This window comes from Vidua chalybeata, chromosome 1 (assembly GCF_026979565.1).
Source record: "Vidua chalybeata isolate OUT-0048 chromosome 1, bVidCha1 merged haplotype, whole genome shotgun sequence".
NCBI classification, from domain to species: domain Eukaryota; kingdom Metazoa; phylum Chordata; class Aves; order Passeriformes; family Viduidae; genus Vidua; species Vidua chalybeata.
Window position 1 is genome coordinate 32,130,124 of NC_071530.1, and position 21,236 is coordinate 32,151,359.

The following is a 21,236-nucleotide window of genomic DNA, read 5'->3' on the forward strand; positions in this document are numbered from 1 at the left end:
TCATAGGCTTCATAGCTATCATGGTTTCACACAACACACTTCACATGAATAAATGTATATTATATATATATATATATGCACCATACTTTTCCTGGGAAGAAGGTTTTCTTCTTAATAACAATTTATAAATTGCTAAATGGTTCTGTATGTCTATAAGTACCTTAAATTCAAAGCAAACTGAGAAAAGTTCATTTGCCATTGTGGAAAATTAATTATGTCAACAGTGAACGATCTCTAGCCACCAAAGCCATATGATGACATGGAAAAATAACACACTAATTCACCCTGTAAGTCACTGAGTTCTCCATATTTTACAGCCTGACTTGTTTTATAGTTTGACTTGTTCAAATGATGGGAAGTCAGAAGAAGAATCAGTAATTAAATGCCAATCTTTCAAGCCTTTTGTGGAACTGATATTTCCTGGGTACATGGTCCCATATTCTACACTGATTTGGGTACACATAGTGGAATGCCAAGATAACTGATTTGCAGTGGATGTAGCCCATACACAGTTCTAGTGCATTTTTACAGAGGGAAAAAAAAACCCCAAGCTTTGGAAAGGTCCCTTTGGCTGTTGATACTGGCCGTCACATTCCAATATTTGACAATCTTCACTAGGTTTTTAAAGTACTGTCATACACTTTTCTTCAGTTGTTCTGGACTAATTTTTACCAATTTTGTGGCACAAAACATAGGGCTAGAATTAGTAAATGTGATGATTCAGCAGCGTTTCAGCACCATAACAAGCTCAGTTTTAGAGGCATCTAGGCATTGCTTTGGGGGCTGGAGAGACAGATACAGAAGAAAATCCAGGAAGAGACAAGCGGTTAAGAGCTGTCTTCTAGATGGATGCAAAATTCCTGTAGAACAGCATCTAGGACAGCACCTGCTATCAAGAGAGCCAGCCCTGCTCTCAGGGGAAGTCTGAGCCTCAGCTAAAAGCAAGTGACCAGTTCTTCACAGCACCAGGGACATCTGTTTCAGGCAAAGCTGAAAATTATAATTGTCATTGCTGCAGTCCACCAAACACAGGTTACATCAAGCTCCTTCTGTAAAGCACATACTCTCAGTGACTGACCACCTTGAGAACTCCAGAACACAGCAACACCACCTCTGTCCTCCCACAAAGACCTCTGTCTTCCCAAGTGCTGGGGGGTCTCCTTCCACAACCACACATTAATAAAGGCCATGCAGACTACCTCTGTCAGGGAGCACTGCTGAAACAAGCCACAAACCATCTTTTACACAGAGGCTAAAAGCCTAAAGAGTCACTCAATGAGGACAAAGATGGAGAAAAATTCAGTTTCCTGCCCCATTAAGAGGTGCCCTCCCCTCCCTGAAGTCATCCTTTATAATTTATACTTAGTAGAAACAGAAAATGTTTCCATTTCACACACCAGCAAGAGCTGGTACACAGAAATCTCTTAGCATAGTTCTGAATTTTTTAATAAAATTAATTCATTAAGAGACTGCAGCAACTACTGCCTATGTACTGATAAGATGGATAACAGCCTGGCTTATGTTCATGTGACACCTGCTCAGAAGCAAGAGTTCCTACATAAAAATTAAACCTTTAAATAAGTATTCTGTAAATTACTCTCCTGAGTTTTTCCCATCAAAATGACATCTCACCACTGTCCCCTCATGAGCTCCCAACAAGAGGATGCTCACCCAGCCTTCTTCTCCCTTTTGTGCTAGTGGAAGTTAAACACCCTAGATAAATTATTACAGTAAAAGCACCCAAGTCTCGTGCTGGAAATCATTCTTCCCCTGATAGCGTGATGACACTAAGCAATAGAAGGAGAACATATTTGACTCCCACATGCAGCTTTTACATATACCACTTTTCTTTTTTCATCCCTGAACAGATACAATTGCATATGAGAAGACATACATGGCAAATTTTCTTTAGCATAATATTTTTTTATATGAAATAAAAATATAGGTTTCACCAGTACTTCTGAAAACAAAACCAAAACGAAACCTAAACTGAATTTACACCACTACACCACTGAATTTTCAGTATTATCATTCCTATGGCAACATTAGCCCCAACCCACAATGGCATGTAAAAGTATTAGTTATGTGAATGAGGGTTCATTCATTCAAGGATGCATGTTGTGCACACACACACACAGAGATGTGTGCTTCACTGAAAGGGTAATAATTTTTTTGCAAGTATTCTGATTAAGAGGTGATCATCAGTTGACTTTCAAAATCCTGGAAAGAGCTAAATCTTGTAGCATATACACTGGAATCCTACACCCTGGAATCTTTGGGGGAGGGAAAGAGAAGTTGGTATAACTTTTGAAGATAATTTAGGTGGCAGCATGTCACAAGGACACAGTCAGCATGTCCTGCTGGTTGCAGTCAGGGATTGATATCGGAAGAAGGGGGGTTGTCTTTTGGCAAGAATGCCCCAAGCCACCTCAGCACCTGCATGCAGCTGGTTGGGTTGTTCAGGGTGAACCACAGGCTCCAGGCTCTATGCCTCACCCTCTCCTCTCTTCCAAATATTCCACAACCCACCACAGCATTCAGTCATTGCCTATGCCACAGCAGAGCACATGCTTTATAAAGCCCTCTCCCAGTTTCTGGGAAGGAGAGCAGCAGGGGCAGTTTGAGAGCTGGAACAAGTCTTTCCTCCTCCCAAGTGCTTGCAGGAGAGGAGAGGAGGGATGTGGTGTCAGACATGATAGTGCCAGCCTTCTCTTTGCTACCCACAGTGCTAGAGAGCAAAGGGCGGCTTTCCAAGGCCCACACATTGCTCTGCACATCGCTCCACAATGCTCCTGGGCTGCCAAAAAGTACCTGATCTGCCATGCTGGCTCCCTTGCTCTGGCCAGAAGCAGAATCCTGCTTTTTCTGACAAGACAGGCTGTGCCTCTCCAGCTAGGAAAGAGGTATCACTACAACAGGTCGAAGACACAGACCTATGTCCCAGCTAGAAGTCAGGAACTGTGCACAGCTCAGATTTTGAGTGCTGTGTGCTCTAAGACTGCTTTCTCAAAACAACTGCAGCAATCTTCAGTGCTTTCATTTTCCAAGTTAATTTTGGATGCAGACCTGAACATGCCACAACTGTAGTACCAGCCTAGAGGAAAAAAACCTCTGCCACAACTACTTAAATTTGCAAGACAGAAGGCAGCTCAGTTTCCCAGCTGGGCGGAACCACAAGTTTTATTCAAAAGTACTGTCCTCCAAGCAATGCATACCACACTTGCTTAGAACTGCTTATCAAAAGTATCTCCAGATTGTGTTACAGTACCCTCACCACACACTGCCAGTATACACTCCAACAGTCATGGCAATGCCATAACAGATATGCAGCAGGGAAGTAGCCAACTCTGCATGTTCTGTCAGCCAACACTACTGTGAGGTTAGTGTGTGCATTGCAAAAAGTACAGCAGAGGTGCAGTTAGAACTAGGGACCCACTGTATGTGGCAGCATAGAAATCTTCATGCCATGGTGTTTGATCCAAAAGCTGTGGCAAAGAGCACCATTTACCCTAAAGAGCTGAATTCCAAACTACAAAGATTGTTACCAGCTGCTGACTCTTTGCAACCCTAAACATCTTTCGATAAAGTCAGTTCTTGTTACTGCATGTCCTTCATAGGATGCCCAGCACTGCCTTTATCAGCTATCAACACTTGCACACTCCCTCTCCACTGCCACAGTCGTCCCCCACAGCCAGTTCCAAGCAGCAAAGCTAAGTCATGTCTGGGAAAACCATTTCACTGAAACAGCACTGCAGTCACTATGGAAAACCCACACACATGCAGATCCTCTAGTGAGCCTTCATTCCAATTCCTCAGGTTTTTTTTCCCTAAAAACACCTTGATCTAGCCATTTCTCCTAGGGATTTCTAAACAGTTGCAAGGTCACCTCCCAGACTCAGACAATCTCAGCTAACATTTTTTGAACATAATATGGACTCCTCTGCTTAGAAAACCTGTGTCACGTGAAAGCATTCACAGATGCACATCAATGCTCCTCCACTTTCCCTACCCATTCCAAGGAACCAACCTACTATCATTCAACCTGTATCGCTTCAGCTCCCCTACAACATCCATGCTGCGTGCCAATCTGCCTGCTTCAAACTCAAGAGGTTCTCAGTTAGTGTCACATGGTTTCTTATGAAAAAGAAAACATTATCTTAGACACTTCTTCACAGTCTTTGCTTATCCCAGCATTTCCTTGGGATGGACCTTAAATTTTGGCACATAAAGTTGGGGAAGAAACTGTTGTTTGCATCTTCACAAGGGAGTGCACAAGTCCAGGAATGCACATCACAGATGACAGCTCAAAAAATATATCATGCTTCTTTCCATGGTATTTTTAGTACTTCCTTCTTATATTTTCAAAGGAGAAACTGGAACATGTAGTATTAATCTGTTACACTGCACCATTGTAAATTTCTTCAGCACTAGAAATACAGCCTTTCTTAATTACTAATCAACAGAATCAAAAGCAACAGAAGAACCTGAAGAACTTGTTAGAACAATTCAGGTTTTGAGAAAAGTTAAAGATTGAATTCAAGGAAAACATTGTTTCCTTCAGCTCCAGCATACACAGGAGATACCACTGACACAAGTTTCCCATCACATTTGTTTATAATACATTTACAAGTAACCTAATGCTTTGAAAGATTAAATACATGTGTTGCATTCAAGTTACACACGGATGATAATTACTTAATTATATGTACAAATATTATTTCATTTGTAATTTTGAATTAATGCATACCATAAGCACACTCTGCATCTTAACTGCTGTTTTTAGTTTGCCACAAGATGGCAGAAATTTCAAAGTTAAAATAGAAAGACCATTGTAGGCTATTCCATGAGTTTGGTTTTGTTTGACCTGCTATGACTAGAAAGAGAGGAAGTAAGCTTATGTCACCAGGTTAAAACTTAAGAACCATACAAGTCTTTTTTGTGGTAGAGAAGCAAAATTAAATCTTTAGCATGGTACATAATACAGATTTTAAAAGGAAAAGTATGCACAATGATTAAGTAAAATATTTTTAAATTTTAATATCTAGATTAAATGTTCTCAATTACTGAGGATATAAGCAAGCATAAAATGTGGCCTAAATTTTAAAAATACCAAATAAATTATTTTAGGTATGCATATTACGCCTTTTTTGTGTTTGGAAACAAATTAAATTTTCTAATAAAAAAGCCCTGTATTCTGGTTAGCGGCTACATTTTTTCCCCCTGTTATTTTTGCTATGATTGTTTGTGAAGAAACAGACACAAAACAATGAACAGTGCAAGAGGGAATCACTAAAACATGGCTAAAAAATATCATTAAACAGTAACTCCCATCGTCTCTCACTGGCAAATTAATTTTCTGCTCTCCCCAATATAGTAAATGTCTTCAATTTTTCAATTTTTTGAGATTATTAATTTACTTTTTATCAAAATGAAAGAAAAGTTGATTTAAAAGATTGTTAATTAAGGTGAATTACAGACTTTCTTAAAAGTCAAAGCTTAACTTATTGTTAAAATGGTGATGTGATCAGAAGCAAAGTCGCATATAAAGACACAACAACAGGAATCCAAAATGCAAGTTAGGTGACAGAAACGACTAAATAAGATACTTACTGTCTAGCCTGGTCCTTATTGCCATATGTTACATTTACAACTGCAGTCTCCGTGTCAGTGTTCACTAGAAAGGAAAATGCAACAAAAGGAGGGTAAGTTCAGTGTGCACTCACTTCCTACTACAAATTTAAAAGCAAATTGAGAGTTGAAACAGTACCTTGCTCACAGTTCTCCACAGTTCCATACTGAGCTAACAGACTATCCAGCACCTATAAGAGGTAAAAGAAATTACAGATTTAAATTTCAAAGCTGATTGACAAAACAAAAAAGCCTCTAAAACCCACCAAAATTTTAAAAATGACTGTAGGAGAATACAGATAATTTAAGACAGCCATTCCAATAAAGAAGAAATTATTATTCCAGGAATAACACGTACACATTGCTTGTTTTCTCTCTCATATCAGAAAGTCTGCATTTAAAATTTCATTAATGTGAAAATACAAAGTATAACCTTAGGAAGGCACACTGGACTGTATATTCCAAGCTTTGAAAATAAACCTCCAAGTCACCTGTTCTCAGAGTGGACTAAAGCAGAGGCAGAAAAAATTAGAGAGCAGCAAATCAGAAATAAAACTGTCTCCATGTATTCCAAAACATATATCTAACTTTGTCCCAGTTTGGAGTTATTGGGGTTTTTCCTCCCAACACACTTAGGTTGTACATAAAAGTGTTATTTTCTTCCTTAGTGGGGAAGTGTCCATGTAGAGAAAGTAACAAGAATAATCAGCATGAAGAGCTGTTTCACAATTATTTGGCAGATTTCTCAAAGATCACCATGCCAGCGGAACCACTCAGAACAGTATCTTCACCATTATTTGAAAGTCACAATTAATGTTTCCTTTGGTAGAAAGCTAGGAAGAAACAGGTAAATGTATGTGACAAGGGGCAAAAGAAATCTAAATTAAGTATTTGTATTTTGTGTAGTTTTATTCTTGTCAAATGGAGGATGAAGAAGGGGGAAATATACAAGTTTCTAGGAAAAAATCAGGGCGTCAGAGTATTCCAGTAAAAGCATTAACACACCCACAGTTGTACCACATCTAAAATTCACATGGTATAGAGTTTATTTTCTTCCTGGTGAGAAATAATGTTGCAGAAAATGGTGACTCTGGCAGTAACTAGCACAGACATAAGTGCAGCATTGTGGTGTATTGCATCCTAACGTTTTGTCTCAAATTTAACTGATGCTGGAAAAGTCCACAATTTACACCAAGAAGTGAAAAAGGTAAGATTGCACTCCCTCCTGTAACCAAAATGACATTTCTTAAGCTAATCTCTTAAGGGGAAATGTAAGTAAGAAAGGGAGGAAACCCCTTTAGGAAAGGAAGAAAACAAGGAAGCAAAGATAAAAGGAAGGCAGTAGGCATTAAAAAAGCATCTGTGCTGCTTCCCGTTGCAGTACACTTCCCTTTGCTATAACCAGCAATCAAGTGTGCACAAACCCCCAGTCCCTAAAAATGTAAAAAGGTAAAATTCAGTCGACATCTTCATGACATTAAAATTCCTAAATTATAATCTATCAATCTACCACATACTTTTACTACATATTTCTAAGATAAACTGCAGTTTATATGCCAAACCTGGAGACAACCTATATCAGTGCAATTTCCACTCTTTACCACCTACTAAAGTTTAAACTGCACATAGTTGTTTTAAAAGTCAATGCAGTGCTCACCAAGTTAGAGCACTGCATTACTGCTTCTAACTGCAGAATTTCCTCATGCCTCGTGTAGGGACTCTAGTAAGTTTTCTTGGCAAGAGTTTTGTTTTCATAGACAAGTTGTTAATTGTCCTCTCAGTCTACAAGTAGAGATTAGCCTAGTCTGAGAGTTTGCCTTTTCAATCCCCTAAAAAATAATTTTTCTGCTGCTCCTCGGATCTGACAATTGGAATCTAAGTGAATGTTTGCTCTGAAATTTGCTAAATATTACTGAAGCAGATATGCTTCAGGGGATTAAAATATATTAAAAGTCTCTGGAAGATGCTTTTAAGACAATTAAAACACTGGCACAGATGAGTAGGAGAGTTATGAGGTCTTGCAGGTCTGCAGCTGTACCTCACACAAGCCAAGAGAGCCACAGCATGAGATTAGAGGAAAACCTTCTTCCACAGACTGCTTAAGGGATCCACTGAAACCAGTGGGTGAACAGAATCTCAGGTGGGGTCGGGGATTTAAAACAAGAAAAGCAAAGCTTTTCCTGGCTTAGAGATCCTTTCTGAGATGTTTAGTTGAAATAAGACACCAAAGAGTTCATTAGTCTGATAAAGCAATTCCTTTGTCCCTACAGTATGCCAACACCTGTGCTGTTCTACACTGCAGACTGTGCCACAACATGAGCAAGTGTGTTTAGCTGTTATTATGTTTGAGCTGTGCAGACCACCAGCTCATGGCCATTCTGCCCCAAAGCTGCATCATTTCAAAACACAATTTCATTTTCATCCTTATTCATACAGGCAAAGAGCAGTGCTAGAATACCAAATGTACCACAACAGTTTGTGGCACAAATCACCAATCAATTAATCAATATTTTCTATGTTTTGCTTGGTAATAACTAATCAATATTTTGTAAGGTATTTCTATATTAAATCTATATTCTGGGCTAAGCACACCTTTATATTGTGATCCACATATTAAAGTCACCATCTTCATTACAAAAAGAAATGCTTTAAAGCTAAATCCACACAACTTTTAAAATACATTTGTGATCAACCATCAGAAACTTCTTAACACACTATCCCTTGCATCTGCTCCCAGGAGCCTAAGAACCCAAAGACTGCTTTGCTGTTAATGCTGAGGAGCAGCCCAGAATGGTATATTCAGCATCACACCCCTCTCTCCAGCAGGAGTTCTCCACTTATGCTGCTCCTTAATCCTCTTCTGATCCATTTGGTCAGAGACAGTGTCCATCTGGGCTTTAATCCAAGTTATTTGGTTTCCCATGTTTTTTAAGAGTTGCTTTACTGAACAGATTTACGAGAAGTTTCCTCAAAGGATTGGAGCTTGCTTTAACCAAAAAGAGAAACAATCCTCTTTGGCCAAAGATACTTGCTCTCTACAGCACTGTCTTCAGAAGAAACTTGAATTTTCATCACCATCAGCCTCATGCAACAGGATTTTAAATGAGATCAACACTGCAGAGGTAGCCTTTCAACTAGACTGTACTTAAAATGCACTAGTACAAAAGTTTCAGCAGCAGTTGGGGTATGTGTGAGTGAGTGTGAGGACTAAGCTTCATGGGTAAGAACGCTTTTAAATGAACCAGCTGATCCAGTTGGGGAAAGTCATTGCAGTCATATTCAAAGCCAGATCCTCTATTGTAACTCACTTTCAAAGCACAGAACTCAATTCCAGCACGTGTTTCTTGCTTCACATGTATTTACTGCAACAGTCAGTTTCTGTTCACATTTTTCATTTCTTCATATGTCTCTCACTATCTTTTCCTTCTCCCCAAATTTCTCTCTCTAGCACAAAGCCCATGCTGCAAAACAAACACGTTTTGTTTGAGCTGCTCTTCCGTAACACTCTTCATGTACAGCCTTGTTGGGCAATCAGAGCAAAATTCAAAGCCAAGTTGGTGGTGCAGCAGCAATTCTGATGAGCAACTGAAAAGTTTATTTGTACAAATATTTAATCTAAGCTAGAAAAAAAGGTCTTTCCTTTTCTTGAGCTCTCCTTCTAGCAGTTGTCTAAATTGGGTCTCCTGCTCTTGTTATAGCACAGATGTCTCTTTCACAAAAAGCTGCAGTCTTATACTGTGGACTTTCATTCATCAGGCTCTAAAAGCCAATTCTGACTTCATTATAAACAGCATTACCCTACACCAAGCCCCACAAATCGAGGCTGCTTTACATGGAAAAAAAAGGAAGGAAACATTACTCTTCAGTGAAACCAAGCGCTTGATGCACACGTTAAAATAGCACAGTTCTCAAACAAATTTCACAGGTTTAGAAGTAGCACTTTTGAACATATCACAGCGGTTTTCTGCACTTTCAGAGCAGACTATTTTATACACATCATCTTATAGTGCTGTAGGACTTCTGCTGTACACTGTAAGGAAATTAGTCTCCAGACATCTGGTCTGTAAGCACAGTTATCCATACTGTTTCTCTCTCACACATGCACTTAGTGACAGGAATGTCACAGGGCTGTTGTGGTGCTTCAGAAGAACCTGAAGTTATTTTCTCCACTAATGTAGACCAAATCCATTAGACCACCACCACCCCCTTGTTTCCATGACTCCTGTGTCATGTTGACAAGGAATTAAAATTAGACAACACAACTGAAATCATAAATAGCAAGGGCTAAAAGAGACAGAAGTATTAGGGTAATTCAGTTGAAAAACCACATAGAAATTTTTGGCTGCAAAAACTTTGAGTGTACAATGTGATTTCTCAAACAAACAATTTTGATTTAATGGGGGGGCAGGGTGTGGTGAAGGAAAACAAAAGAGCCAGGTAAGGAAAGGAGGATGTGGATGGGTAAAGAGCAGTGCTGATATCACAGATACTGAGCCTGGCTAAAACACAAATGCCATCTGCATATTTCAAGTACTTTATTGATATACCTAAGTCCACAAACCCCCCCCCCAAAAAAAAACCAGAAAAAAAAACCCAAAAAAAACCCAAAAAAACCCAAAAAAAACAAAAACAAAAACAAAAAACAAAACAACAAAAAAAAAAACCACAAAACAAAACAAAAAAAAATCACCATAATGCCATTTTCCATTAATTATATTAATTGACACTAACTAGTGTGATGTGCCCCCCCCCCAGGCCCTGGCGTACTACAATTTGCAGTGCAGCAGGAGCAGACCTGGCATTTTGTGACTTGGAGGTGTGACATTACCTTGGCAGAGGTGCTGCTCCTCTCACAGCCACACCAGCTGCCAACAACTGACCATGGCAAAAAGGCTTCTCAAGGCACCTTCAATCTGACATTATTTTTGGTTGGTAAAAAGAAACAATATCCTCAACAAGGGTCCCGGTTAGCATGGCTTTACAAGGAAAATTAAAATGAAGAAGCCCCTAATAAATTCCTGGTGGTTATTTTTGAAAGGTGTAATAATTGGATAACACTGCATTGCCTGAATAGAGATTGTGGTGGACAGGTGAGCTCAGCTCCAGGTCACGCAGTGCATCTCTCAGCCTGGGCAGCCTCTCTGCATCACTGCCACCCCCCCACAGCCCAAATATAGCAACTTTGCCCATTTTCACCAAAAAGGTCAAAGCATGCTGGTTCCTTGTAAAGGCAAAGTAGCATTGACATGGAATACCCAATTCAGTCTGCCAGGACACAGTTATTTTTCCAAAGGCTTCGTGAAGGCATTTGAATAGGCATTGCCAGTCTGCAATGGCTCAATGCACTGCAGCGTGTGGTGATGGTGTTTTTCATCTTGTAGGCCCTCCAAAACCCAGTTTACTGTCTCATGAAACCATGACCATAGTCTGGAAGAATCAGAAAAATAAGCCTGGAAGCTGCTGAAGTCATTGTTTGCACACACCAGAAAGGCAGCGCCTGAAAACAATAACTCTGGCTTATTTACCACATCCCATACAAACCCTGGAGTGAATTCTTCTCCTGGGAACTTACAGTTATATCCAAATGTTCAAAACTAATAATAAGTTTACCCTATAATACAATTCTGTTTAGGTGGCATTACCAGGGTTTTAAGAATGTAATGCTGAACCACAGAGAACAAAGACAAAATTGTCAAAGGAACTACTAATTGAGTGACCAATTTGGACACCAAGGGCTTGATTTTCCATAGTGCTCAGCACATCTGTGTGTTCAAAGGGCAGCTTCAAAGCCACTTCTGGTAGTAAGGGGAACACAGCACTTCTGCAAGAAAGACCTCAGGCTCATCACAAGACAATCTGAAGACACTGTTAGCAACTAATAGCAACTTCTGCTTAGGAAGGTTAGCACAGAACCAGAGACCAGAACGTGCAGGATTCAGTTTGCCATGGCAACAAATTCAATTCCCCTAACCAAAAGGGTTTGTCTTCCTCAAAAGGGTTTGTAAAGTCCTCAACTGGCTACCAAATTAAGAAAGTGTGTGGTGAATAACTGGGTCACAACTCTTACGGACTGCTCATCTCCACTGCACAGGCTGGACTTGTTGGTGACAGCAGAGCCACCCTCTGGCCCCAGCCAACATCCCTCCCTACAGCGCTAAGAGCAAACACTAGGTCCTCATTTACCTTGCTGTCACTGTAGGACTTCTGAAATGCTCAATTAAAAGAAATAAGGAGGTAAGGGATGTTGTGGACTATTTCAATTTCAGTGTTTTGAATTAAGCAAAACATAGAAAGCAACTGAAAATAGGTCTCAGGTAGAGCATCATATGCAACTGTGAGTACAACTATTATAACTAACTCCACATACCACATGTGTTTAAGTATTTCCAGATAATACTGCTGGACCATTTAAATTTTTATATATATACACACACAACCCTGTGTATATTAAAAAAAAAGGTAAAGGAAAGAGAGGGCTAAATGCTTTAAAACCACATTAAATAATGTTTTAAAGGATCTGCCTTGAATCTGCTAAGTCAGAAACTGCTTAAAGTATAATTACTATAATTTACCAATAGAAGGTTGGTTTCTAAAAAAAAAAAAGAATCCAACAAATATAAGCAGCATGATAAATCATTACAGATAACATCAGTATCAAAACTCCCTTTCTCTCCTTTTTTTCTAAAAAATAACTGATACAATAGAAAAATCCACTGAGGGAATATTCTAATAAAGCTCTGAAAATAGAAGAAATTTCAAAAGAAATTTTTGGGCTACAAAATTAGCCCAGATGCTGAACACATCACACAAAAAAGTTCTCATGCGCTCTCATGTTCCCACATTACACCCTAAGCTGGAAATAGTCTCTTTAATGTCTGATAAGGAAGAAAGATTAGTGTACATTATGCTAAGGATGCATGAGATGGAGAAAGAAAAATCGTAGTATCAAGGCTGACAAATGGCATTAAATGGTCTGCAAGGCTAGAAAAGGTACTTGAGAAATGTTTACGAGAAAAGCAAAAAAAAACCCACTTATGAGATGCATGGGTGGCCTCCTTTGCAAAGAGATTAAAGGGAGCAGGATAATTCAGTTTGGAAAGGAGTGAGAGGGAACATGATACAGGTATTATGAAATAACGAATCATGTAGAGGTGGCCAAATTGGCAGCTTCTATTCACCCTTCATCTAAATTAAATGAAAACAAGTTTGAAAACACAGAATAAGTATTTATGCAACATTATCTGAATACAATTAAGCACCTCACAATATCTTCTACAATACTTCATTAATCTCCCCTCTCTTCACACTAAAGGTATAACTTCAAGAGCAGTTTCAGGTAACACTGGAGTTTATGAACTAGGTTAACACTAATGCTAACACTCCTGATTCAGTACCCATCCTTATTTCCAGAAAATTAAAAAGCACTGTCACACTGACTGGTTCTTAAGGCAGGAACTGCTGTTTTATGGAGCTAATCCCCATTCCCAGTAGCTCCTTGTGGGCACTGTCGGGGCCCCCTCCTCCTCAGGCAGACGGGCTACCAGGACGTTTCTGCGGCTCGGCATGAGGCAAGGATCACATGCCGAGCTGGCAGATGGGTGTTGTGAAACGTAGTAGGATGCAGCAGCAACACTAGCTCGTGTTCATCAGCCTCCTCTTGAACTGAGGAGGCCAGCTTAAGTGGAAACACTCTTCACTACTTCTACGATGTCATTTGTAGTTTGCCAAAGGGAAAGAAAAAAAAAAAGTTGTAAAAACATTACTATCCACTGAACACTCATTACCCAACTCTGATTAAATGATAGATTACACAAAAGCAAGGGAATCAGCAAATTTTAAAAGAATGTTTGGAAGATACACTGGGCTAAAAGATGATTTTTCTGCTTTACTCACAGCACTACACCAAGATACAGCTGGTGCCTTATTGGCAGTTTCAACTCATTCCTGTGGAGGCATCAAGCACTGGTCTCCACCAGGAAGGCTGTGGCCCAGCCTGACAGTGCAAGCTGCCATGTCCTGCTCTGGGCCATGAAAACTGGAACAAAATCATCTATGGTTTTTCCTTTCCCCTTCAACCTTTCAGTCCTCTCAATTTTTTCTACTTCCATGTCATTACAGAAAATGTGTTCTTTTTAATTGCAAACTTTATCAGGGAAAATTGTATTTCTCCTATGCACTTTACTCTCCTTTGTCTGTGTGTGCAAAAATAGCACTTTTAAAAGCTATTTTCTGTAGCTATTTAAAAGTCTTGATGCCACTTCATTACTGCTTTACAAGGCTGGTGCTAGCCTGATATTTTTAGTTTCAGCACAATAATAGTTTGTGCACTCAAAAAAATGCCTTCTGTAAAGCTGGAATCCTGCAATTATAACAAATATCTGTCAGACTAAAAAAAAAAAAAAAAAATCAATTTTCAAATCATCTTTTGGAAGCTATCAACAATTACAAATTCTGAGAAATCTCTCCACAAGGGCCCAGGCATAATTTCAAGAAGGGGCCACATGAATGAAAAGTGTTCCCCCTGGTACAGATATGACTGTGCTTTGTAGAAACAGAGCCAAGCCAGAGCTTGATACCAGGGAAATCTTTCCTAAGAAGGTTGTCCCATATTTTAACATTAAGAATTTCTGCTAAGATCTGCTTAACTATCCAAAAATTATAGAGGGAGTCACAGAGGAAAATCCTGCAAAATGGATTTAGTTCACAGATTAATGCAGATAAAAAGGAAGTATATTATAACTCAGATGGAGATCACATCTGAGACATTCCCTCTATTGTGCACAAGATGCAAAATTACAAGCTTTTGGGAAAAAGATAAGTCCTTAAGAACCACTTCATGAATATCTCAAATCTCTTTATAATCAGGAAAAACTATAAAAAGATTGAAGCATTTTTCTGGAGTTACAAGATTCCCTTTCTCCCTTTTTCAAATGGTCATCCATAGGATGCATGCCGTGCCTCTGGCTTGCCAGCAGTTCTACTAAGGAGAGCACTGCTGTGGATCAGACATTTCAGGTTTGGCCTCTAAGCAATGAGGCTCTGACATACAAGAGACAGCTGAAGGGATGGAGCTGTTGTTTGCTTTTACAGAGGCTTATAGGCACATGGGCTGCGGTGCTGGATATCCTCATCCAAAACTTTCCCTGAAGCCATCAGTATACACCCATATACTTCACCTCCCTAGATATGCTGGCATGACAAAACTCCTGCCCCTGAGTGCAGACCATCAGTAGCTGTCCTGTAACTCACAGGACAGTTACCCAAGCAGTTGTACCAGCCCAGTTACCCAAGCAGTTGTACCAGCTATACCTGAAATTATGCGAGTCAGTCCCCACAGAAGACTTTTTCCCTTTTCTTTTTAACCCACCTCTCCTCGTTTGTGTGGCTGTTTCCAGGGAAACAGGAGGAAAGAGGGCAACCTCACCTAGTCCCTACTGTGAGGACTGGGCACTGAAAAAAGTAAGTGGAAAGGAGTTGTAGGCAAGACTCAAGAACTGAAGCCTGGGATCAAACAAAGGCAAAAATTATATACACTTTATAACGAGGAGTGATCCTGGTAGAACAAATACACCACCTTCAAGTGCTGGAGTTACTTGAGCTGCAAAACTGAATTGAAATAAAATCCACAGTAAAGGTTTCCACAGTGCTAACACAGATGAAATCTTTGCAAACAACAACTACATGCTGTCAAAGCCTTCAGACTTTAAAAACATGAACCTTGGAGCAAAGGGGAAACAGGTTTTTTTGAGTGCAGAAAATTTCTCTGGTAAAACACGTAATCTAGTGGCTACCTAATCACTCAGTCATAAAAATTAAGATGCATATATTCTAAGCACTCAAAACCAAGTTACTAAAATCCCCCTTAAAGTTAAAGAAACATTATAATGAAATTGTTAAACACAAATTTACCAAGATCTGTGAGATTTTCCAGTCTACCTTAAAGAATCCCAGTATTAAGGCCAACTCATGCACTAATCTGACAGGTAAGGTTTAAGAGGATGTTTACAAATAGCCACAAATTTTTGAATGCAATTATCTAAACTAGAAATTAAGTTTTCAAGAGATGCACTATGTCAATCGCATTTGACCTATATGTAGCAAAACAAAACAATTCACACTGTGAATGCTGAGTATTAGCTGACAGCTTATGGACTATGAATTACTCTTAAGAGTCAGTTCTGAAGGAGCAGTCAAATGAAGAGTAAGATCACTGGAACAATTCAAGGAAAAGGGCCACAGTTAAATGAGTTAATTATACCTAGGGTGTAAGAGTGATCTTCACTTCCATCTACTTGCATTCAGAGCCTTCTACAAAGCAGTGAGTTTTCCATTTGCAGAATGCATTCAGTCCCCAGCAAACTCTCATACACTGAAGCTTATTTTTCAACCACATTAATAATAAAATTAGAATGTTTCCCATAATTTTAAAGGGGAAACAAAAGAAATGCAATCACAAAGGAAGCAAGTTTACACTGTTGTACTCATACTGCAGTAATTATTACTCCATAACTGTATAGGTCTAAAAAAACCTACCCTCATTCCTTACAAGCATTGGGATTCATAGAGGAAAGAGGGAATATTAAATAACATGGATGATATACAGGTTTGGGGTGTTTGCTGTTCTTTTATTCAGCAGAGCTGTCCTTTGCAAAAGTCGTCCTTGTGCAAGGATCTGAGCAGTTTGCTTACACTAGACTGGACTGATACACATGGTCTTAAGAAAAACCTATCAACACCAACCTGCTGTTTTCCAGAAGCCTGGACTCAGTTTTGATGCAGCCTCTTTCTTATGCTCTGAACAGGCACTACAAATATTTGTATAAGTATCTCAAGTTGTGTTTCATTGCTGCTCCATAAGTAGCTGCACAAGCCATCGTCTGCTGAAAGTACTATAACTCTCTACAGCAATGATTCCCTGAACATTAATAAAAACAATCTGTAGCAGTAAAATTTAAGAGTAAAGGTGAAGAATACTGCAGAGCATAGAGAAGTTGTATGCCATTTACCACTTTCACATTTACTATACAACAAACTATGTTCCCTTTATCAAAACAACTCCTTCTCCTTAAAAAAACTTAAAATTTAAATTTTTTGACATTTAAAAAGCCAGCACTGTTTAAAATAAGGGAAGTAGGAGTGTAAATCCTAGTATACGTCTGTATGAATGTACATTTCATTCTGATTTTTCACTGATTCATAGCTAAATACTCAGCTCAACAGAAGGGGAATTAGATTTTTAGGCACTGAGGGAAAGAGTACTTCAGTGCTGTGCTACTGACATGGAAAAAAAGAGGAGGCGGTGTAAGAGGAACTAAGAAATCTTGGTTATTCGCCTGTTGAATATTTAGGGAGCCACAGATCTTTAAATCCTTGCTCATGGCATCTGGATAAGAATGAGCATTCTATTCAGAGCTAAGGATAGCAAGAAGATGCAGAGAGCAGTAGTAGAAGACTGTTAGAACAGGGGAAAACTTTATTTTGAAGCCTTAGAGGCACTCACCCTTTGCATGAGATCAGCAGCTGTGCATGACAAGCAGCACCAAATCAGGGTTGCCCAAAGAGCCTGCAGGTGTAGCCAAGGGCTGCCCAGACATGAAAATGAAGAACAGGCAGCTGAAGGAAGTGTAGACTAGATGGGAGACTGGATGGACACAAGGACCAGTGGCCAGCCATTGCCAGGTCTTCTAGGGATGGAGGGGAACAGTGAGTCAGGAGTGGTCAGGAGAGATTTCTGAGGGAACTTGATCTGTGCCTTGTAGGAACGGACATTGATGAAGTCTCCAGCTACTGTGGGAACAATAAGTTCTAGAGGTGCTTGCAAAATGAGGGGTATAATGAAAGCCATCCAAAAAAATCTCAACAGCAGCATTTAGGGACAAGATGCATCATAACCAGGTCAGAGAAGGGAGCAAATGGGAAGATCAGGATCCCAGGTCAGTGGCCACACAAGAACAGCTTACCAGTCCAAGGAAACATAGGATGAACCAAAATGAGAAAGATGGAGAAACACAGTAGCTGAAGCCTTAGAAGTCACCTAATGCACAGTCCCTTATAACCATGTACCCTTACACAAACTACACCCCCTGATGCTTGGTTTCAAGGAGATAGAAATAGCTCAGCATGCTTAAACAGTCATATACCAGAAGCCTTGAAGCCAGAAAACACAAGACAACACTGACAACATGATTTTCATCACCCGGATACTTGAAAGCAGGGGAGCAGAGTGGAGAATCAGAAGCATGACAGACCCTCTAATAAACATAGCAGAGCTGTGCTCAGCACAGAGGTACTCCAAGATGGTCTTCAGACACAAGTCAACTGAATAAAGGGGACCTGGTTGCACATATTCTGCTGTAAAGAAAGGTTCTTAAATTATGAATAAAGACCACAAGACACAGAGCACAGCATCCCAGAGGAGATGAGAAATATTTAAATGCCAAGAAAATAAATGCAAAAGCCCAAACCATGCTCTTCTCCTCTGAAACTAGAAGCAAACTTCCCAATAAGCAATGAGAATGTGTCAAAGACTCTAAATAAAACATGGACACTGAATGTGGAGAACAGGCTTCTGCACCAGCACAGCTCCTGGAAGCACTACAAACGGCACCTTTCTGCTGACTTACTGCTCCAAACTGCAAGACAGGAGAAGCAGAGGACATCACAGGGGTTTTTTACTTTAAAAAGACAAAATGCTCCACGCATTGGGGACCTTTTACCAACATTTAATGTCTTCAACTTTAAATGAATGTGAGGGTTTCAGACTAACAGGCTGCCATATTGTCCCCTCCAGGACATCACAACATCCCTGGCAGCAGGGCTGACAACACTACAGGAGCTGCTGCCAAGTGCAGAGGCAAGCTTAGAAACCTGAACACCCTTGGCTAGTATTTAAAGTCTAAACACTCTGTACCACCCCAAAAACACATGCACACATTTGGCCATTCTGCCACATAGCAACAGTAAAATCACTTTTCCCTCTGCTTACTTGAGAGCATGGTTAACTTTCAAATCAGCACAAATAGTAAGCTCAGTTATGGCAGTAAAAAATTATGGGATGGGGTAACATGGCCGAATATGCTGCAGCAGCCTGTGGAAAGCAATACCCCATGAGGTCTGGCAGCAGATCAAGACCAGTCACTTCAGTTGCTTTTCAGATTATATAGCTTTGTGAAATTATTTTGGTAATATTCAGCCTTCTAAAAACCTCTCTATGGAAAGTGGTCTTTTCCAGTCCCTTATTGTTGAGTTCTTACCCACCAGTGCACAATGTGCTACTGTAGTTGTGCTGGCTACCATGCCAGCAGCACAGTAGTGGTACATGCTGTTGAACCAATGAGACCATCCCAGAACACAAGGAATGTCTCCCTTTCCAGCCTCCTCTTTAATTTTAGTGCACACACAGCTCTGCTGCCAGGGCAGGCCATGCCAGGCAGATATTTGATTTGTAAACAGACACTCCAACATGCTCATCTTAGCTGCAGGCTCCAACTTATCTGCTGTTATTCCCAACTAGCATGCAGAAAAATTTCTGCATGTAACCTTATCTGCAATAGTGAGCTTTCACAAGAAAAAGGCAGGTAGTTCAATACATTTTGATGACCATATTAGTTTTTTCTTGAAGAAGCGGGGGAAAACCCAGCCCAGACTTTCCCCTTGTCACCCTTCAGCCCAGCTCTGGGGTGTTCAGGAACAAAAAGCACAATTAAGGCAGACACACTTTGCCTCTGCACACTACAACATGCACAGGGTGTGCCCTCTTTGTGGTTAATGAAGGCTCTCATGCCTTCCAATATGATAAAGGAATCACCTCAGGGTTAACGCTCTGAAAATATGAATAGACCATGACAAGGAACCATGCAAACTTTATTTCTTGCATTGTCTCCCACCAGGACAATGCAGGGCACTCCTTAACCTCTATCAGCAATGGCCATCACAGAACAGCTCCTAAAGCACACACCAGGCATTATCACAGACAGACTTAACTCCAAGAAATTACCTTGGACCCTCCTTTTTCTGGCAGCCATTTCAATACACAGTCCTAGATATCCAATTCAACTGGCATCTTCTAAGGTTAAATGTATAAAGTGGTTCATTTAACGTTCATTTCTGCATGGCCAGAGACAGACAAGACAGATTTCACTCTCAGTTTTCCTGGTATTTTTTTTCCTTGAACCTTTCAGAAGAATCCTCACAAGAATGAACATTCACAAAATGTCAGCAACCTACTTCTAGATGAGAAAATGACCAGGCCTTCTGGACTGATGGACCAACTGCTCCACTTTCAATTTTTTCCTTGAAGTCATCTCAACGCTAAATTATAGTGCTTTTTTAATTTTTTTTTTCCTTCCATGAGTCTTGACTAAAACTAGAGGACAAAATTTCCCCTCAGTACATTTATAAGAACAGGCCATCGTATATGAAGGAATCTAACATGAGACAACCAAGCAGTGGGCTTTCCAGGGGGAATCAAAAATCACTTACTCCTCTTATCCTCCACCTCACCCCTATCCATATTGGTTTTTTTTAAGTAGAAAACTTACCTCTTTTCTTCCCAGTATCCACCTAACAAAGAAATTCTGATGTGACAATGATACAGAACCTAAGTCTCTGAACAACAATGCCTGTATGAGGTGATGTTTCTTACTGTTTTGGCTGCATTAAAATTCTTGTTAAAATCTTCAGTGCCTGTGGTATTTTTATATCTTCAGACAAGAAAGGAGGAAATAACTCAAGAGATCTCTGTCCAAATTCTGGGAAAAGGAAGCGTGATTTATCTGCACTCTTGACTACATCTGTGACTACATGTTACATAAATACTTGGTATAATTTTTTTAAAAGCCAACAAATAACCATTACCCACTTCCTCTCATCTGTTTCTTGTTATGGTACAGGTAACACCTTCGGCTGGCTTTTCATCACAGGAGAAATGCTAAAAGCAAGCTTTAACAAGAAAAACATGAAGCTAGTGAAGATACTGGTCATATTAACCGTGTAAATACATTCTCCTAAGTAATATTGGAATATGGAATATTGTTCTCCTAGAAACCTCTTAGAAAAACATTCAAATTAGTTTTGGCAGTTGGCAGATGTAAGCCTAAGCAAATGCATCCTTGGGATAACTTAAATTTGTTCACAGAAGTGGTCCAGCCCCCCATTTGTCTCCACACTCCTGCACAGGTCTTCACTGCCACTGCTAGAGATGTGGATGGCAGCTGCTTGTGCTTGAGTGCATGCAGCCAACTATATACTTTTTCTAGAAGTTAAAATAGTGTCCTACTGTGTATAAATGCATATCCACACACACACAACATACTATACATATTCATTCATATCCTTCCTACTTGCAGGGTAGCAGGACTCTGCATGGAAGAGCAAACTGACTCAAGAAGCTGCTTCAGGCATAAAAACACAGGTTGTGGGATGTGTTCACAGCACACACATCTCAAAGAACTCTGCACAGCATTAGCATAGGATGAATATTGGTCACTTCACTCACAATTGGTTCATTTTAAAAGTGACATCTCAAAGTCTGGTAGGACATATGGAATATTGTTTACTGAATTCAGCATTTTGTCATAGCACTGTGTTTATTATTATAAATACAGTTC

At 39.8% G+C, this 21,236-nt stretch overlaps 1 protein-coding gene across 2 annotated transcripts in view; it reads right to left on the reverse strand.

The window, feature by feature from the left end:
- The window catches only part of IGF2BP3 (insulin like growth factor 2 mRNA binding protein 3), a 112,763-nt gene that overhangs the window by 37,215 nt on the left and 54,312 nt on the right, over positions 1–21,236 (reverse strand). For both annotated transcript variants that reach the window (XM_053962691.1, XM_053962700.1), the window contains 2 exons: positions 5,768–5,819; positions 5,611–5,674 (listed from right to left, as the gene is read on the reverse strand). In XM_053962691.1, the coding sequence (XP_053818666.1) occupies positions 5,611–5,674; positions 5,768–5,819 (116 nt within the window). The remainder of the gene's footprint in view (positions 1–5,610; positions 5,675–5,767; positions 5,820–21,236) is intronic.